This window comes from Hyperolius riggenbachi, chromosome 1, assembly GCF_040937935.1.
Source record: "Hyperolius riggenbachi isolate aHypRig1 chromosome 1, aHypRig1.pri, whole genome shotgun sequence".
Classification (NCBI taxonomy): Eukaryota; Metazoa; Chordata; class Amphibia; order Anura; family Hyperoliidae; genus Hyperolius; species Hyperolius riggenbachi.
The window spans coordinates 361,803,750-361,825,235 of NC_090646.1; the positions used below are offsets into that span (position 1 = coordinate 361,803,750).

General features: G+C 43.2%; 1 protein-coding gene across 2 annotated transcripts in view; it reads left to right on the forward strand.

Moving 5' to 3' along the window:
- Nucleotides 1-21,486, forward strand: part of PAX5 (paired box 5) — a 274,887-nt gene that overhangs the window by 53,342 nt on the left and 200,059 nt on the right. The window contains exons 1-2 of one of the 2 annotated variants that reach the window (XM_068271309.1): nt 2,693-2,737; nt 8,677-8,874. In XM_068271309.1, coding sequence (XP_068127410.1) covers nt 2,703-2,737; nt 8,677-8,874 — 233 coding nt within the window. In that variant the 5' untranslated portion in view covers nt 2,693-2,702. Of the gene's footprint in view, nt 1-2,692; nt 2,738-8,676; nt 8,875-21,486 lie in introns of those variants that run through there. The other variant, XM_068271308.1, reaches the window with a different exon arrangement.

Here is a 21,486-nt window from a genome sequence, read left to right on the forward strand (position 1 = left end):
TACTGCACCTGTGTGACAGAAGCACTCAGTGTTATATACCAGTCACTGCACCTGTTCACAGTACCTGTGTGTGTGACGGCAAACCCATGATAATAAGGTCGTTGCTTCATTGCGGACAGACCAAATTTGATCACCTGGACAGTCACTGTTGTTCTGTCATTGAGCTACCTCAGCCCGGGGACCATATGGGCTTGAAAACTGCTATCACCTGCACTCTGGCCACGGTGCGCACCAGTCCAGCATGGCCGTCACTACACAAATAGCTGTTTGCGGTGCGTTACACAGTGAGTTTGGTGTGTCAGTGTGAAGCAGTACACTAATTACACTACCTGATTGATGTATACACATGCAAGATGTTTTAAAGCACTTTAGGCCTCCAATTTAGCATGCAATGTGATTTCTGCCCTTAAAACGCTGCTGTGTGTCAAATCCTGTTTTTTTCCCGGGACTTTTGGCGTCTATCCCACTCCGCCATGCCCCCCTCCAGGTGTTAGACCCCTTGAAACATCTTTTCCATCACTTTTTTGGCCAGCATAAATGTTTCTAGTTTTCAAAGTTCGCCTCCCCATTGCGGTTCGCGAAAGTTCACGCGAACCAAACTTTTGCGGAAGTTCGCATTCGAGGTTCGCGAACCTAAAATCGGAGGTTTGAGCCATCTCTATTTATAAAACATCCATGAAAAGTCTAATAAATGTTACATTAATATTCTATTTCTTACAATGTTATTATAATAAAAATATAGTGTAGATGCCAATATAGACGTCACAATAGATGCCACAATAGGCAATACTATAGAAACTGCTGGCAACTCTGTGAGAACATTTTCAGAAAAATGTCACTATATTTGTTTACCTAGCCTTAGAGCCTGGAGTAATTGATACTACATATTTGTTGCTTGATTCAATGTCATTTACGCCTCCTTTTCATATGCACCTTTGGTTTATAAGCTCAACAAGATGTGTAATTATTGTTACAATGGGTGCCTAATCAATCTCCGTGGCTTGATTTATTACTTGTTTACCATGCCTGTATACTTGCTCCTTTTTTATTCAATAAAAATAAATTGTTACAAAAAAATAAAATAAAGTGTAGACCCACTAAACTTTATTAATTCCTTAATCTTAGCTGGGTCTTCTCAGTGTTGGTGGTAATGTCTGACCTATTTATACAAAGAAGCAAATGTGTACTGTATAAAACACCCACATCATCAAAAAATAATTGAATAATATAAAACTCTGAGTCTCACCTGATTTTAAAATCAGTGTCATGGATCAGGTCATCTCTGTGCCTGATTCACACTATGCATAAGTTGGGTGCCACCATAGGCCATAATGTTATTAGGCTGTGGCCTTGCAGGGGAATATCTCATAATATCCCTGTCATTCGGGTGCGGCAATAGCCAGACCCCAAATAACATGTCTCACCCACGCTGCTATAACTCGGAGCCATTACAGTGTTTAACATAACCCCCCAGTTTTTAGCGGTAGCAGGGTGAGCCGTCTTCCAACTCACCCTGCGCCCAACTGAACGATGACGGGGTAATACGTACGTTTATAATTCACATCCATTATTAAAATATGCTTTTTTTGTGTTCTGTTTTATTCATGTAACATTGTTGCTGGATTGAAAAATCACTGACCTGCAGTCTTTTCTTGGCACTTCCCTGTTGCCATCTGAATGAGAGCCTCTGCCACGTGTCATATGAGCATACTAAGGGCTACTGCTCAGGGTCCCTTTATCAGGCATTTTATTGATAATTAGGGATAAAATCCCCTAGGAAAAAACTACAAAATATTTAGCACCTTGCTTTAAAGTGGTAACTATGTTAAGAAAATGGGGCTAGCTAAAAAAAAAAAAATCAATTTTAGTTCTTAGTTAATGTAGCAAAATAAGACAAACTTTACGGGTAGGTATACTTTCGCAAGGTGCTGAAATATAAAAATCATTAACATCACACACACATTTAGATCTCTTATGTTCCCCACTGTTCTCTGCTTAGGGTGGAGAGCTTTCACACCTGGAGGCACGTTTGGCTTAGCTAACATCAATGAACAGGCAGGTATTTGTGTGGAACATTGGAATGTGAAGCAAGGAAAAGGGAACAATAATGAGTGCCATAACTGACCAGACAAGACAATATTTCCCTGTCCACGTTAGGCATGACCAAAATACTACAGGAAAATAATGGGTACATTTATAGAAGTTGGCATTAAGAAGTTAAGCATGTTGATTTCTTTCATTTACACTGTCAACAATAAATTGGAATTTCATAGCTCATTATTTGTATAAATATTAATTACAGTGAAACCCTATCTTAGTTTACCAAATAATATTCCTCTGTAATCAGAGATGTCAGTAAAAAAATGAATGCAATTAGAAAACAAATTGATTTCATAATCAACACGAGGCCTCTTGCAGCCTTATGTATTTTGAATTATCCAGTTCACACATGGCCCAACTAAATGTAGACTTAATAATAATATTCATGTTAAAGAAGGGCTCTGAGAGTTCATATTCTCCTTAGTGGCTTTGTTCCTGTGTCATCTATAGCATTGATTCACATGTTTCCATACTGTCACATTAGTTTTAAAAATGAAAGGAAGAGGTTGAATAGTTGCTAGGGGCAACAGACAGAAGATGGATTACAGAGCTAAATAAACAAATCAAGAATCTATCTGTAGCAAGTATTAATTATCCAGGTCATGGGGGATGCATCAAACAAAACAAAAAACAGAAGGTAGCTCAAACTGGACACACTTCAGTTCTAATTGGGTGAAAGAGTTAACCGGAGGCTTATAGGTACAGGTGATAATCTTACTCCAGTCAAGAAATAGATTATGCAGATGCTGAATGTGTGTATTGTATTTAAAGACATCTAGGTTAACATGGTATAAAAGCCTTATCTGTATCTCACCATTCTCAAAGATTTGTACTTTGGAGAGGACAAGCATCTCTTGAGTAATTACATAGCCCAACACAGGAGGGCTAACGCTGCAGTCAGGACCCTGTACTCTACTTACCAATCAAAGAGAAAGACTATTATGAGGATGGTGAGGTCATCTGTTTCAAACTGGAATAACATTCCTTAAACAGTGGTGGGACCATTGAGGCCATTTTTCATCATTGTAACATGCTGTTTTCATCTTACTTATCTACAGTATATATTTTAAAGATAACACACCTCTTTAAACTGTTGGTATCTGCATAATTATTGTCAATTAGCTATACTGTTGGCTAGAGTAAGTGGATTACCTGTACTTATAAAGCTACATACCTCCCTTCAGACATCTTCTGGATCCCTGTTGCTTAAAGACGAACTCCAGTGAAAATAATGTATTAAAAAGTGCTTTATTTTTACAATAATTATGTATAAATGATTTAGTCAGTGTTTGCCCATTGTAAAATCTTTCCTCTCCCTGATTTACATTCTGACATTTATCACATGGTGACATTTTTACTGCTGGCAGGAGATGTCAGTGGAAGGAGATACTGCTTGCTTTTTTGTCAGTTGGAAACAGCTGTAAACAGCTGTTATTTCCCACAGTGCAATGAGGTTCACAGACAGGAAACTGTCAGGACCATGGGCTCCGGGATACTGCATGTGTGTGGGTGGGCTCAAGCTTGCGTGGCCATTGCACGAACATAGACCAGGAAGAGCTTAGCAACGGGGGGGTAAATAAATCAGTGCAATGGTGTAATGGAACGCGGAAAAGCCGCTGCGTGTACTGACAGCAAGGCGGCTGATTCCGCGTCCAGCAGCGTGCGTCTGGTGTGGCTGGGTCTGTTAGTTCACACAGATTGAGAAATATGCGCGCGCGCGCTGAGAGGCAGAACCTTTATGACAGCCGAGGAGGGATCAGCTGACCAGGTTGGTCAGCTGACCTCAGAGCAAGTGACTATTGGTCAATCACTGATGGGTGGCGCCGGAGAGCGCTGCTCTATATATAGTTACTGCTGGTCAGTCTCAGGTTGTCTGCCGTTGCGAACACTTACGTGGAAGCACTCAGACCTTAGTCAGATCCTACAGTGTGTTAGAACCAGGAGGACCTGGGAATTCACACAGAGCCAGATTACTTCTGTTTATCATTGTGTTATACTTCAGACTAGTTCCAGGGTGTCGAGACCACGGACCTCATACCCAAGATTAGGGACTTTGTGTTATCATTCTGTTATACTTCAGACTAGTTCCAGGGTGTCGAGACCTCGGACCTCACACCCAAGACTAGGGATACTGTGTACCATCATATTATACTCCAGACTAGTTCCAGGATGTAGAGACCACGGACCTCACACCCAAGACTAGGCATTGTTTGATATCTGTTATGACCTACTGCTTTTCTGATTATCCCTCTGCTTTCTGATTCGGTACCTACGCATATCTGATTATCTGTTGCCAACCCTGCCTGCCTTTGGATACCGAATCAGCCTTCTGTCTCTTTACCTTATATAGGTGTCCAGAGGTTAGTTATACTTGTATTATTGGTGATTCTGCAGATCATCAATAATCGGGTATATATCTGTATTCTTGATGATACTGCAGATCACCAATAATCAGATTCTCTCTGTGTGCTGGATACATAATCCTGGGAGGCTTATTGCCAAATACTGTACTATAACAAAGGGATCCAAGGAGGAGTTAATGGAAAGGACTAACAATACTCTATTCCAAATCTTCTGCCAGAATAATTTAGCTTTAGGACAGGTCCACAAAATACAGCACAAATCCCCATCAACCAGGCATCCTCTAAAACAGGGGTCCCCAACCTTTTCCGGCCCGGGGACCACTTTCTGACCAAATTTTTCTCCGGGGCCCACGGGGGGGGGGGGGGGGGGGGGCGTGGCTTAGCATCCTAGTGGACAGTGTCGTGCACAGCGGGTTATGGGGGGGGGGGGGGCATAGCTAGCATAGTTGCCCCAATATAGGGAGTTTAGTTGCCCCAGTATGGCTAGTACAGTTACCCCAGTATAGCTAGTATAGTGCCCAGTAAAGCTAATATAGTGCCCAGTGTAACTAGTATAGTGCCCAGTATAGGTAGGTAGTGCCCCAGTATAGCTAGTATAGTGCCCTGTATGGGTAGGTAGTGCCCCAGTATAGCTAGTAAAGTGTCCAGTATAGCTAGTATGCCCCAGTATAGTTAGTATGCCCCAGTATAGTTAGTATGCCCCAGTATAGCTAGTATAGTGCCCCAGTATAGCTAGTATAGTGCCCCAGTATAGCTAGTATAGTGCCCCAGTATAGCTAGTATAGTGCCCCAGTATAGCTAGTATAGTGCCCCAGTATAGCTAGTATAGTGCCCAGTATAGCAAGTATAGTGCCTCAGTATAGCTAGTATGCCCCAGTATAGCTAGTATAGTGCCCCAGTATAGCTAGTATAGTGCCCCAGTATAGCGCCCCAGTATAGTGCCCACTACGCCTAGTATAGTGCCCAGTATAGCAAGTATAGTGCCCCAGTATAGCAAGTATAGTGCCCTAGTATAGTGCCCCAGTATAGCAGCCCCCACCTCCCCCCCCCCCGTGACCGCCGCTGCAGTTACCTTGGCCGGAGGTCTCTCATATTCCCCTCTCTCTCTCTTCCCAGCGTGTGAGTCACAACAGCGCGCCCTGCGGCTGCTGTGATAGAGAGGGAGGAAGCAGGAAGGAGAGAGCGGTTCCCATAGTAACGGCGCGCCGCTACAGGAGGCCGCTCTTTCTCTCCTGCTTCCTCCCTCTCTATCACAGCAGCCGCAGGGCGCGCTGTTGTGACTCACACGCTGGGAAGAGAGAAAAGGGGAATATAAGAGACCACGCGGCCGCCAAAGGTAACAGCAGCGGCGGCCGCGGAGGGGGCAGGGCGGCGGGGGCAGACAAGAGGACAGTCCCGCGGCCCAACTGAAAACGTCCTACGGACCACCAGTGGGCCGCGGACCACAGGTTGGGGATCCCTGCAGTCTAAAACACAAGCAAGAGGTAGATGGTTGAAACCTATGAGGACAAAGTGGGGTGTAACAACAGCTGTGCTCAGGGCTGTTTCTAGCAACTTTGATGCCCCGGGCAAGGCATGTTTTGTCTCACTACCCTAATCTAGTGAACAGGAAAATAATATTCTACCTCAGTTTTGTGGGCACCAATAAGAAATTGATAGTTTTCATAGAAATAATGTTGTTTCTCAAAATAAATTTGTAAAGGATACACAAAGGCCATGTACAACTCTCTGGTCCCATATAACAAAGCCTTTCAATAACAGTTTTGAGAGATTTGTATTCTCTTTATAAACATTACACTGTTTATGTACAGCCTAGATCTTTACAGGTTAGAATATTGTCCTGGAAATCCAGTCAGAGTTTCAACAATTGACACAACAGTGCCTATTTAGGTGTTAAAACGATCATCCATCCATCTGAATGAAACTAGCAGTGGGCTATAAGAATTCCATAAAGTACAGTGTCCTAAGACTAGCTCTGTGGTGCTACATCCTATTGTCATCACTCCAGGCATCTGCCTCGTTTGCCTGTGCCTAAAAACAGCCCTGCAATAGCTTTAAAGACGTCTCAGTCGTGGCATACAAAATGCTCTTTTTAGTCTGCATAGTGCATAGTACAATGCTCCCACCTCTCGCCAGTAAGGGATAAAACTATGCCAGACTAGGTGAGTTTTTCCTATCCCATTCTTGAACTGGCGGACGTTAAGTACTGGCGTGTATGAAAATCAGATCCCATTCCCCTTAGCACCCGGCAAGGTGATAGAAAACACGCTTGGGAGATTTTATCACCCAGCCAGTTCTTTACACCTTATCCTATTCCCCCTTTCATGCTGCTGGGAAGCAATGCTTAGCATAGACCTGCTAAGGAGCAGGTTTAATGCTGGGATTACAGTATTAGCTCTCTATTGGTCCTGTGTTCATAATAATCACTTCTGTAGATACTTTGAATAGTGGTAATCATTAACAAACTGTTCCCCATCCCCTTCTTGCACCTCTGATGCTGTAGCTGCCATTGGCAGGTTTTGGTGCGCCGTATCAATTGTTATGTATAGAGTGCTTGGGGGGGGGGGGCCCATTGTAAAACATGCATCAGGGCCCACAGCTCTTTAGCTACGCCACTGTCTAATACTTTCTCGCTCCGGGCTGCAACCTCCTTGACTGGTACGTTAGCTTTTAATGCAGGTATCTCAGCAATGTATGATTTTAACACAGAGATTCTGTCAGCAAATATTAACCATATCTATTCACGTATCTGTTCTGACTCTAATCGTCAAACAGCCTTATCAGTAGCCTTCACTCCTGTGATATGCCTAACACTAACAATCTCCCCACCTATGCTTGTAGTACAGGGTGAGGGGTTCGCCGGCGAATGGTTCGGGAACCGTTCGCCAACATCTCTAACTGTGAGTACTGACAGGGATTTGTGCTGGTTGGTTGAGACTTGAGGCTCATACACACATCAGACTATAGTCTTTGGAAAATGAAAGATCACAGACCAATCTTACCACCCTTCATGTAGTATGAGAGCCATACCTACACAGTCTATTCTATGGAGCTGAACTCCCCATCAGACAGAAATCTTGGCAAGATGCTGCACACACAGATGTTGTACAGACACAAAAGATCAGTATCTGCAAAAGATCTGTTCCTGTCAAAAATCCATTCCTGCAAATTGCAATGATAGTCTATGAGATCTGCAGATCATCATACACACATGATTTAACTGACATTCATCTGCAGATCAAGCAATCATCTGCAGATCTGAAAATCCATCCTGGTGGATCTGATCTGCAGATGAATGTCAGTTAAATCATGTGTGTATGATGATCTGCAGATCTCATAGACTATCATTGCAATTTGCAGGAATGGATTTTTGGCAGGAACAGATCTTTTGCAGATACTGATCTTTTGTGTCTGTACAGCATCTGTGTGTGCAGCATCTTGCAAAGATTTTTTTCTGATGTGGAGTTCAGCTCCATAGAAAAGACTGTGTAGAGTATGGCTCTCATACTACATGGAGGGTGGTAAGATTGGTCTGTGATCTTTCATTTTCAAAAGACTATGGTCTGATGTGTGTATGGGGCCTTGGTTAGTTGAGTTCCGAATAACCGTATTAACTTATTAGCATCAGATGAGCTGATTTCATTTTAATGATCAGTGAAACTGACCAGTGAAAATAGGAATACTTAACTATTGACACATCCTATGTGTTACAATATGCATTTTGCAGCTAGAGTGACAGTCCAGTGACATATAAGTATATAATCTAAAGATCTGTCTACTCTGGTTTTATTAAATGACTTCATCAATAAGGGAACAGCTTCAAGTAAGTATATTTTGCCAGCTAACACAATTGGCTGTCAGAGCGTTTTATGAATGCTCTTAAACGTAATTTGTTTTCTATGACCGTGCGTGTTTGATTAATAGATGGCGGCTTCAGTAGCTCATGCGTTTATCATATCATCATATTTATTCTACTGCATGAGAATATTATATGCTAAGCTCCACTGTGCAGTTTCAAAAAATACTGCTAGATCGATCAGAATGACATTACTTACATGCCTTATGTCATATAAACTGTGAGTTCTGGATGGTTTTTGAATGAATATATATTTATTTTACACAGTAATGTGCTTCTTTAGACATATCCTTTCAGGATGTCCTTTGATAATGTTAAGAGAGATTTGTTCAAAATATACTATTACTTTTTTTGCAGGTACTATGAAACTGGCAGCATTAAACCAGGCGTAATTGGCGGATCTAAACCAAAAGTTGCAACACCCAAAGTTGTGGACAAAATAGCAGACTACAAGAGGCAAAACCCCACTATGTTTGCATGGGAAATCAGGGACAGATTGCTAGCAGAACGAGTTTGTGACAATGACACAGTGCCCAGCGTCAGCTCCATAAACAGGTAAGGAAGGACAGATTATTATCATTGTTAATTTATAAAGTGCCGACACATTCCATGGCGCTGTACAAAGTAAGATTAACTTTTAACTTGCTTCACATCGTGGCTTATTTAGTATGGTTCTCCTGAGTTGGAGAGGGATATGGAAGATGACATGTTTCTTTAAATTTAAACAATACACATTGCCTTGCTATCCTGCTGATCCTCTGTCTTTGATACATGTAACCATGGATTCTGAACAAGCATGCAGATTAGATGTTTCTGACAAAATTCAGACAAGATTAGCTGCATGCTTGTTTCAGGTATGTGAGTCAGACCTTACTGAAGTTAGAGCGCTAGCAGGACTGCCACACGGCAATGGGATGCTAGTTACTTTGAATTTGTCACCTGAAGCTCATGTGACAGAACTCTGACATTACAGACAGGTTTTGAACTAGTCAACCTCTTCATGGGTGATTCTCTGCATGGCTTTTATTCTTTATAAAGACTCTCTCTGAAAAGGATTTATACAAAGATGCTGGCCATCCTCCCTGCTCGCTGCACACTTTTTTAGCAGTTGGACAGAGAAACTGACATTTCCTAAGTTCTTTTGAAACTAAACAAAGCCCTGAGAATCCCCCATGAGGAGATGGGCTGGTCCTAAACCTGTCACTTCTGTCAGATTTATACTACCTATTGTAAGTGACAACAACATAGGAGAAAAGTAATTATGGCTCATTTTATTCTGGAAGAATTGTACTTCTTATTTGTATGTATTTTACATTTTATGATTTTGGTGATAGTGGTACTTTAATTGCAAGCTTAAATAATACCGCCTTGGTAAATCAACCCTATCCCACCTTCTTGCAGTGGCGTACCTAGGGTATTTGACACCCGGTGCTGATTATTTACTGACACCAATCCCCCCCCCCCCCATTTTTTCTTAAAGGGAAGGTCCGAGGTAATTAAAAAACAAAAACCGACTTATCCAAGGCTTCCTTCAGACCCTGGCAGCCTTCCTGTGCCCTCGCTGCAGCTCCGCTCTCAGCTGGTGGCCCGGGGTCCCCTCCGAAGCAGATGCCGACCTAGCCAGGCCGGAATCTACTGCGCTTGTGTGAGAGCCACTCAGGGTCGCACTGACGTGGCCTGAAGTGTACTGCGCAGGCGCAGTAGTTCTGCGCCTGTACAGAACACTCCAGATGACTGAGAGCGCCTCACGCGCAGGCTCAGTAGATTCCCGTCGGCATCTGCACCAGAGGACACCCCCGGGCCACCAGCTAGGAGCGGAGCTGTGGCAAAGGCACAGGACGGCTGCCAGGAGCTGGAGGAAGCCCTGTGTTAGTAGATTTTTGTTTTTCTAATTACCTTGGATCTGTTCTTTATGAATCGTAGCCAGATAGATGCCCCCATTAAAGAGTTCCTTAACCTAAAAAAAAACCCCAGCAGTCTAAAGTACCTGGTACTTATTCCACTCCCCTGCAGTCATCCTGTGACTCAGCAGCACCCCTCTGTCCGGCAGGTGGCTGGTCACTGCGCACACACTGCGGCGGCCATGCACATCTATGATTGTGCTCCCATAGCCAGGAGCTCCCAGTGCATGCGCAATAGAAATGTGTACATACTGCACATGCACAGAATGCTCTCTTCCACAGGAGAGCGATCAGGAGGTCTGCAGACCGGAGTCACACATACAGCTGGCAGAAGGAAGATGTTGGTGACTGGAGGATCATGTATGCTTGTTGAGGGCACATGACGACTGCAGGGGACTGGAAGAAGCCCCAGGTAAGTTAGACTGCTGTTTTTTCACCACTTTAGGTTCCACTTTAGTATAGGCAGCCAGAGTAACCTCCCAGCCTGAAGTATAGGTAGCCAGATGCCCTCGCCCCTTTAGTATAAGTGGCCCCCCTTAAGTTTCAGTAGCCAGATGTCCCTTTAAGTATAGGCAGCTAGAAGCCACTCCCCTTCCCTAAGTAAAGGTAGTCAGATGATCCCACTCCTCAATGCTGGGAATACACAGTGAGTTTTATGCGCCGGATCGAGCCAGCGGCTCGATGCCGGCGCGTCACCGCTCATCTGCGTGTGCGTGTGGATCGATCCCCGCTCGTCCCCACGGGCATCCCTTATCAACCGCTCGATTCCCCACTATTGTCCGCCCCTGGGGATCGAGCTGGGAATCTATCCGGTGGGTCATCGGACCTGTCGGATATTATCAATCGAGCCATCAGCGGCTCGATTGATAAGGAAGAAACTCACTGTGAATGCCAGGCATATGTATAGTAGCACCTCCTTTAACATAGGTGACTTCCCTCCTTTCAGTATGCAGCCAGATCCCCCCCTTAAGTATAGGCCTCCTCCCCACTTCTTTCAGTATGTAGCCAGATGCTACATGAAGTATGTATAGGAAGTAGGTATATGAAGTATAGAAAGCCTCCCCAAAGTAGTCAGATGCCCCCTCCCCCTTTGGTATAGGTGGCTTCCCCCTTTCCTCTTGTGTAGTTAGATGCCCCTCTTAAGTATAGACAGCCCCTCTTAAGTATAGGCAGTTCCCCCCGCCCCCAAGTAGTCAGATGCCCCCACCCAGTATACAGTAAGTGGCCTAGTGTATGTGCATTCAAGGCCAATTCCCCCCCCCCCCCCCAACATCTGCTGGGCTGGGCAGGGCAAAAATTCACCTGCTTCTAAGGGTGGCTTGTGACAAAGTTCCCCTCGGTCGACTGCCACACGGGTGCTAGCACTGCCCGCTGATTCCTCTCCCGATACTTGTCTGCCTGCACATCGTTCCCCTCGCTACACTGCCCGGACTTTATTCATTCATTCATCCAAACTTGCAGACATCAACAGTGTGGCCTGCAGTGATGAGTGAGACGAGCGGTGACCAATGACAGCGCTGCATACTTACAGGAAGTGAAGCGTACAGCGTTGTCATTGGTCACAGCGCGCTCATCACTGCAACCACACTGATGATATCTGCAAGTCTTAATGCGTGGGTAAAGCCTGGGCAGCGGTCGGAGCCAAGGGAACTTTGGGAACCTAGAGGTGCGCCGGGAGAGGAAGAGGCATCCAGCCAGTCACACACCGCAGTAGCCCCAAATTCCTCCAGTGCCCCATGACTGCAGCGGCTCCCCCAGGCATAGCTATACCTGGAGTGCTGCGCTCTTGGGCGCCCTATTGTTCGTACGCCACTGCCTCCTTGGTGTATTAGTCTTAAAAAAGAAAACTTTTTATAGCATAGACAGTTGAACACTTTAAATGCACTTCCTCCACAGATAGAAACAAATTACTGGAATGGCAGCTTGGGCATTCAGCATTATGTACTTAAAGAGGAGCTGTAAGCCATACTATCTCAGAAAAAAACACATATATAAGTAGATAAATACTTGCTCTACTAATGAAAAGGAGAGGGAGGGGAGGTTGAGGTTGCGCATCCCTAAAAACATGCTGCAATTGACTGATTAATCGCTCAGGCATGCACCACCTTTATTAGGCTGAAAACGCATGCCCTGCGTCCAAAACAAATGCTACATTTATTATACTTTGGAGGAACTTTGGCTTCCACTATAGTTTGCATGCAAAGTATAATATACTGGACATTTGCGCCAAGGTGAGGCAGATCTCCGGGCAAGTGGCCTAACCTAAATTAAAAACAATATATGTATAACCTTGGGAGCAGCTAAGCAAAAATGTGTAACTTACATTTTAATGGACAGCAAGGAGAGGGCCAGCGCATACCACAAAGGCTGCATCTGAAATGACCAACAGCTCACATGTGCAACACCTATAATAAGCTATCTGCACACTTCGCATTCAATTCAGATGCAAATCATATGCATAACTACTATTACTTACCATGCAAACGGGAAACTCAGGAATACAGGCTGGGAGCAGCTAACTTGGTAGTTACATAGTAGCAAAAATATGAAAGGGGGATGGGGGGGGGGAGGTTGCGCATCCCTAAAAACATACTGCAATTGACTGGTTAATCGCTCAGGCATGCACCACCTCTATTAGGCTGAAAACGCATGCCCTGCGTCCAAAACAAATGCTACATTTATTATACTATGGAGGAACTTTGGCTTCCACTATAATTTGCATGCAAAGTATAATATACTGGACATTTGCGCCAAGGTGAGGCAGACCTCTTGGCAAGTGGCCTAACCTAAATTAAAAACAATATATGTATAACCTTGGGAGCAGCTAAGCAAAAATGTGTAACTTACATTTTAATGGACAGCAAGGAGAGGGCCAGCACATACCACAAAGGCTGCATCTGAAATGACCAACAGCTCACATGTGCAACACCTATAATAAGCTATCTGCACACTTCGCATTCAATTCAGATGCAAATCATATGCATAACTACTATTACTTACCATGCAAACGGGAAACTCAGGAATACCGGCTGGGAGCAGCTAACCTGGTAGTTACATAGTAGCAAAAATATGAAAGGGGGATGGGAGGGGGGAGGTTGCGCATCCCTAAAAACATACTGCAATTGACTGGTTAATCGCTCAGGCATGCACCACCTCTGTTAGGCTGAAAACGCATGCCCTGCGTCCAAAACAAATGATACATTTATTATACTATGGAGGAAATTTGGCTTCCACTATAGTTTGCATGCAAAGTATAATATACTGGACATTTGCGCCAAGGTGAGGCAAACCTCTGGGCAAGTGGCCTAACCTAAATTAAAAACAATATATGTATAACCTTGGGAGCAGCTAAGCAAAAATGTGTAACTTACATTTTTAAGGATAGCAAGGAGAGGGCCAGCACATACCACAAAGGCTGCATCTGAAATGAACAACAGCTCACATGTGCAGCACCTTACTTGCACTTACTTGCTATACTTACACAACATATTTTATTGCACTGCCCATGTTTTGATTGTAGTTAGTTTACTACAGTAAAACAGAGAAAATCCTTTTTAGGATTCTCCATTTCAATTGTGTCTGTTTTGAAGCCAATCCTGATGCCATTTCCTCCCTTACTCTCCTCTGCCTGATTGTGTATGCATTGCCTGACCTCCTCCCAGTCTTCAGGCTCTCCCACCCAGCTCTGCAATAGAAAGTGCATTGTCTCAGTATGAGAAATATTGGCCAATCAGAGAGGAACAGAGGTGTGGGAAGGGAAAACAGGAGGGAAAGAGGCTTTGGCCAATCAGGCTGCATTAGTTAAGTCTGAGGGAAAAGTAGAGAAGCAAAAAAGGACAACCCAGCATGCCCTACAACTTCCTTTGTGCGGCATCGTACCAAATAAGAGTCAGGTAAACTGGGGAATGATCATTTACCAACTAGAAAAGTAATAGTGATTTTTAACTTTTGGATTGCCTGGTTAGCATCCTCATTACTTGTTTACCAGATTAAAATAAGGAATCGATTTCTGTGCCCGACAGTTACACTTTAAAGCAGTGAATACAGTTACAATACACTTATGTAGGTTATTATTGGATACTTTTTGAAAGCATGTTTTACTAGTGGCTGAGGTCTAATGCCATCTGGCAAGCTGTTGCACATGAAGCTGCTTGACATTTTATCAGACAACACAGCTTTGGGCTTGGGAATGTGTTGATATCAATTAGTGATTCACTGCTAAAAGCTTAGCTGATCACAGTATGCTCATTAGCAGTCTGCTTCCTTCTCATTTGTCATAGTTTCTTGAAACTTTTTCATTTCTTCTTATATATCTACGTCAGCTGTGGCACCCTTCAAGCCACAGCCACGTAGATATACTGACCTGTTTGCAGCCCTGCTGTGCACGATCGGGTGCGCTTCAGAGCGTACCCCACGGCACTTTCAGCTGCATTACTAATTGGTGGAAGGGAACATGTTCCCTTTTGGCCAATTAGTCCACCCCCTCCCATGAACGATCGCTGCAGTAGTGAACTGCAGCAATCCTTCATCTGTCCTCCTCCGTGCAGAAATAATTAAAAAAAACCTCCAGCAAGTGGCCTCACTCACCTTACCTCGTTCCTGCGACTATCCTAAAGGCCGAGCCTCCGTTCCCCGCTCTGCATTCAGCCGCGTATTGCCGGTAACCCGGGTCCCGGCTTGATGTCGCCATCAAGCCGGGACCTGGGGTATCGGCAATATGCGGCTGACTGCAGAGCGGGGATCGGAGGCTCGGACTTCAGGATAGTCGCAGGAATGAGGTGAGGTGAGTGAGGCCGCTTGCTGGAGGTCTTTTTTTTATTATTTCTGCACGGAGGGGGCTGCCTGATGGGGGGAGGGGGGGGGGCGTCTGGCTGTCAATAATGGGGGCGGGGGTAGCATATGGAAAAGGGGGTGTACATATTTACTGGGGGGCATCTAATTAACTAAGGGGAGGGGGGATTTAATAATTTGGCACATCTGGGCACCTGGGGGGGCCATAATCATATACTGGGGGCACATTAAGCTATAATGGGGGGCAGCGCTAATCCTGGAGGTACATCTGGCTATAATGGGGTAATCCTGATCCAGGGGACCCATATGGCTATAAAAAGGGGCACTTTTCCTAGGGGTGCGTCTGTCAATCTATTCTGGGGCTGGCAAACACAGGGGACACATCTGGCTATGCTGGGGGGGCTGATATTGCGGACACATCTGGCTATACTGGGGTGGGGGGTGATACTTAGGACACATCTGGATATCTATACTGGGGTGACTTTAACTGGCCGCACAGTTTTTATGTCAATAGCACTTTTTATTTCTAAACAGAGATTGGTCAAAATTGAGAAATAATGCATTTTTCCCCCCACTTTTTCCCATTAAAATGCATAGAGAGGAACATTTTACTTGGTACCAAATACCCCTCAATGAAAGCTTAGTTTGTCTTGAAAAAAAACGATATATAGATTGATTAAGTGGCACGAGTACAGATGAAGTTATTGCTGATTAAAAAGGGACACCGCTAAAGCGTAAAAACTGCTCTGGTCCATTAGGGGAAAACAAGGTCTGGATGTGAAGTGGTTAAATTGTAAATATTAATTAATATTCATGGGGCATCCTCACAAGTTTGCCTCAGGCAGCAGAAAGTCTAGAACTGGCCTTGATAAGATGTTGCAGAGGCAGAAAATGTTGCTGGGGTGGGGTAGATACCAGTCATAGCCACATGTTATGTATGATTTTCCTTTAATCAGTGTATTAGAGACAAGACAATACAAATAAAATAACCAGACTCAAAGTGCTTGAGCTGCAGCCACTAGGGCATGCTAAGTAGGCAGTAGCAGTGTTAGAGAACCTTGCCCAAGGACTCCTTACTGAATAGGTGCTGGCGTACTGAACAGATTCAAACCCAGGTCATATGTGTCAGAGGCAGTTCCCGTAGCTATTACATTATCCAGCTATCAAGCCATGGCTCTAGCCATGTTTGCAAATATGTTGTCCCAGTCTTCCTCGGAGTCTAGAGATAAATAGGGACCCCATATAATCATGAGGGGGAAGGGTGGTGTTAATGTTAAAGTGGGGAGGGAGGGTAATGAGCAATTCTGAAGGTGAATCTGAGTACTTATAACATCAATACATTACTCATATTCACATATTTAATCTTATTTTTTTCACTAGTAAAGGCTATTAGAAAATTACAGAAATTGAAATAATTTTTCTCCATATCATATTTTATATACTGTATAGCATAGGAGAAAACCAGTAGTATTAGAAAGTGTAGACATTAGCTGCATTACTGAAAAAAAGTGGATTTTTTATTTTTACAAATGTAAAAAAACAATATAAATAATAATATTGTAGACAATTCAGATTATTTAGCCACCTTTAATGTGTAAAATCCCCACCTTCACTACACATTGGTGACTCCCAAACCAATTTCTAGGGTAATTTTCATAGTTTCACTGCATCAAATATCTTATCATACTCTGTTTATAAAATGTTTTAGCAAAATTCTGCATGATTTTACCCTTAGCAGTAAATGTTACCTGGAACTAATTTTCTGCACAGTTTATAAAGAAAATGTAACCTTTTGATAGGAATTTAGAAATGGATTGCATAATTCTTTAGATACACAACAACAAACTAAATATCACAGCTAAGTTGCTATCATCACAGAAATTAGATAGTTTCAATCAGCATGCTTATTTTCTTCATACATATACTGTATGTCTGCATTGCCAGTAGATGGTAAATATCAAGCAGTTGTTATAATCAAGCATGAAAAAAGAATATTAGCATTTCTGTTCTTATGTTTATTGAAAGTAAATGTCTTCTACTGAACCATGCTTTTTTCAGGGTCCTAAAATATTTTGCAGTTTAAGAAATATTTGTATTCTTGTTAGAAAATAAATTAAACTTAAGGGAAAATATATATTTTATAACATTTATTTTATTCATTTACTGTACTGTTTTATTTTTTGAAGCTTGTACAATATTCAAAATGAACTTATTGGTTTTCTTTTTGTTGCTACACCTACACCTCTCTCTTGTTATGTTATGTGAGTTGCTTTACTGTAAAAAAAAACTTTCTAACATCACTTTATACTGTACTTTATACTGGTTGAACTCGATGGACGTATGTCTTTTTTCAACCAAAATAACTAGAGCCAAGTCCCTTGACTTAGTTGCTCTTAAGGTAAACCCATGGTGAGAGGTATGTGGAGGCTGCCATATTTATTTTCTTGTAAACAATGCCAGTTGCCTGGCAGCCCCGTTGATCTTTTGATAAAAGTAGTGTCTGAGTCAAAACCCTGGAAGAAGCATATGGATAATCCAGTGAAACCCGAGTCAGCTGAGTCAGTATACCTGATCTGCTGCATGCTTGTTCAGGGTCTATGGCTGAAAGTATTAGAAATAGAAGATCAGCTGGACTGCCAGGTAACTTTTATTGTTTAATAGGAATTAAATATGGCAGCCCCCATATCCCTCTCACCTCTGGTTCACTTTAACTAGGTCCTATTGTTCACTATGTCAGTCATTTCCCTTTCTCTATTTACAAAGCTTGCCAATTCTTCTAATGCTCAATTTTAATTAAAATTCTTAAAATATTAATATTAAATCTCACAAATAGATAAAGCAAAAATTAAAATAATCATTATACTGTATGTTCTCTTAAATTGGAATTGTACCCCGATTCTTTGTTTTGTTTGTGGATAGAGTGGGTATGTATTAGAAGCTTTGTCTGGTTTGGATTAGATTCCAGTTGGGGAGCAGTAGTGAGCAAAAAAAATATCCTAGCATTCAAATTTCCACTGACCCAGGTAGGGAAAGAAATTGAACCGAAGACAGCAGCTGCTGATCATTTAGCTGTCTGGGGGTCTTTTAAGCAGCTAGAGCCTGTGATTGCCTGAATCATAGAGGATTACATGTTAGGAGAATTTTTGGCTCATCACTGTTGGAGAAATTTCCCCTCTCGTCTTGCCCCTGCAAACTAGGTTAGTGACAACAAGACTATTCTCTCTGCCAAGGGGACATTTGCAAACATAAAATCACTTTCTTCAAGTACCGTATATACTCGCATATAAGCCGACCCGCATATAAGCCGACCCCCAACTTTTATCTAAAAAAAAAACATGAAAAAAAGATTGACACGCATATAAGCCGAGGGTAGCAAATACGGCAGCTCCTGAGGTTTGTATGCACTAGAAGAAGCCCAGAGATTATGTGAAGATCCATAGAAACAGACACAAAACTGGTACCAAGTATTAAATGACAAGACTGGACAGTTTGGCAGCTTTACACTTGTGCTTTTTAAAAAAACATAAAACTAATCTATGTTCTCATCAATTTGAGATTATAAAGCATTCCTGAATCCAGATAGAAGAAATGTGTTTTGTGCACACAGGCTTGTGCAACAGCCACCTTCCACACACTACCCCCCTGTATATAGCCCTGTCACACATTACCCCCCCCCCTGTATATACCAACTCCCTCTGTATTTTCTCTGCTACAAAGCTAATTTGATGTGTGCAGCACCCAGAAGTCAAACCTGCAGGGGATCTGCCATTTGCCGACACTAAAGCAAATTCAGTGGTCTGCGGATTACCTGAAGGAGTGGGGCTGAGAGGGAGTCCAGGGCTTACCGCAGGAGTTTTCTCTGCAGGAGTCTGGGGCTCACCGCGGGAGTCCTCTCTGCAAAAGTGCCTGGTTCACCGCCACCACGGAGTCTTGCATGACTGAGAGGACGATCAGGGGCATCTACAGTAGTCTGCTTGGCGGGTGTCCGGGCAGAGCAGAGCGGCAGCATGTATAGCCGGGATCACAGCAGGAGCGCTCTTCCATGTTCGTAATCTCGCGCTTCCTGCTGTCTCTGCATCCTGTGAGCCTATTGGCTATTACCAGCTACTACCAGCCAATGGGCACACAGGATGCAGAGACAGCAGGAAGCGCGAGATTACGAACACAGACGAGCGCTCCTGCTGTGATCCCGGCTATACATGCTGCCGCTCTGCTCTCCCCGGACACCCGCCAAGCCAACTACTGCAGATGGCCCCGAACGTCCTCTCAGCCGTGCAAGACTCCAGCATCCGACCAATGCGCTCTCCTCTCCACCGCCCGCATCCGATCTCTCTGCTGTGCGCACACCTTCGGCCCGATCAGCTGGTAAAGAATGCCACTGATGGTCAGTCAGGTCAGTCCGCACCGCACACCCCTCACTGCAGAAAAAGGCTTGACAAATAGTGACGCGCATATAGGCCGAGGGGGTGACTTTTCAGCATATTTTTTGTGCTGAAAATTTCGGCCTATATGCGAGTATATATGGTAATATTTAGGTCTTGGAAAATGTTAGAACTTCTGTGAACTTTTGTTATTGCCTGTGTTCATCAAGAACAGGAAGTGAAATTTCCACAATGGGAGACACATACAGCAACAAACTCCAGGGAGTGTTTTGGCCCTTCCTCAAAGTCTAAAACCTTAACTATTAAAGTTGAGTTACTTTAAATACATGGATGGTTATACCTCTTTTATCACGCAGATATGTCACCTGGGCTTTTTCATACATTTATTCTTGATCTAATGTCTACATAACATCTACTGACATTTACTGACATTTAAATCACTAAATAATCTGGGCCCTGGATAGATGAAAGAAATGTTGCAGCTGCATATCAATCCCCGCAATCTCAGATCCACAGGTTCTAATAATCTAGTCATACCCAAAGTCCACTTGGAAACTTTTGGTTCCAGAGCCTTCTGTCATGCTGCTCCTACGTTTTGGAACGCCTTACCTCAACAGATCAGGTCAGCTCCATCTCTGGACATGTTTAAATCCAGACTGAAACCCCACCTGTTCAGTTTGGCATTTACAGAAATATAACTTTTGTTGTGTGAAGACTTCATCCTACTACCAACTAATGAATCTGAGAGAGCCTAAGCGCTTTGAGTCCTATGGGAGAAAAGCGCTATAGAAATGTTATTGTATTGTATTGTATTGTACAACATGTATTTTGGGTGATAATTGAACATATTACATTTTAGATAGACTCAGATTTACTGTATGTATATTCAGGTGTATTTCAAGAGCAAATGGATGCCCACACATAAAATTAGACACCATAAAATGTTGGAACTTTTCTCAATATTTGTATATGTATCCTGTAGGCATATCCCCTATTGCCCTAGTAACAATACTGAGGACATTTGATGTTACTAGCTCCACAAAACCTAGCAGAGGTTTTAGGCCTGTGTAGGGCTAATAGAGGTGGAAAATACTTTACTGAGTCACCTGTTATGTGCCTTTTGTAGACTTCTGTGTTATAGTTGGTCACAGCTATGCTGCAAATGGCTGATATTAAACATGGACAACATTAAAAAAGTTATTTTCTTTTAGACAAATTGGAATAGATTTAATTAGAGAGCATTACGTACTATTCTTAGGGATAGAGGTTTCACTGAAGTGAAGGATGTAAGAAGTGAAGGATGTAAATCACTGAGTAGGCTTCCTCTGTATTACATGGAAAGAGTTTAACTCTTTTCCAGAGCACCTCTTTACATTGTTATATTATTTCTAGCAGGCTAGAAGATGACTACCTAGCACCAAATCATGCACTCACCAATTTAGTATAATAGTAAAAAATAATTTTTCCCTTTTATGCTACACTATTTCCACTAGTGGTGGGAATGTCACTATTCTGGCTTTTTCCTCCTGATTATTTCAAGAAGGTGGTGTATCAAAAGCTGGTGACACTGCCATCATTACATTGGTAGACGGGAGCATTCTGTGCAGCATAAAATGATGAGATAAAAGTTTATGGTTTGTAGAGGAAAGTGTGGACGAGTCAAATAAACTGGCATGTGTATAAAAAAACATAAGGTTAAAAAAAAGAACATACCATATATACTCGCATATAAGCCGACCTGTGTATAAGCCGAGGTACCCACTTTCCCCCCAGAAACCAGGAAAAAGTTATTGACTCATGTATAAGCCCCCTATTCAGTATAGCCCCCTCCACAGTAGCCCCCAGTGCACGTCAGCTCCTCTCACCGTAGCCAGATGTGCCCCAAGGATGATACAGCTGTGTCGTAAGATTATAGTTGTGTACCCACATGAGACGCCATCCCGCCGCACAGATCGCACCGCCATCGGATCACTACTCTGGCCCCATATCCCGGCTACTGTCGTATCCAAAGCTACCTTCACTCACCCTCAGCTGCTAGACTGGTGAGCATCTGCTCTGTCTACACCCCCAGCTGACTGAGCGTTATTGCACAA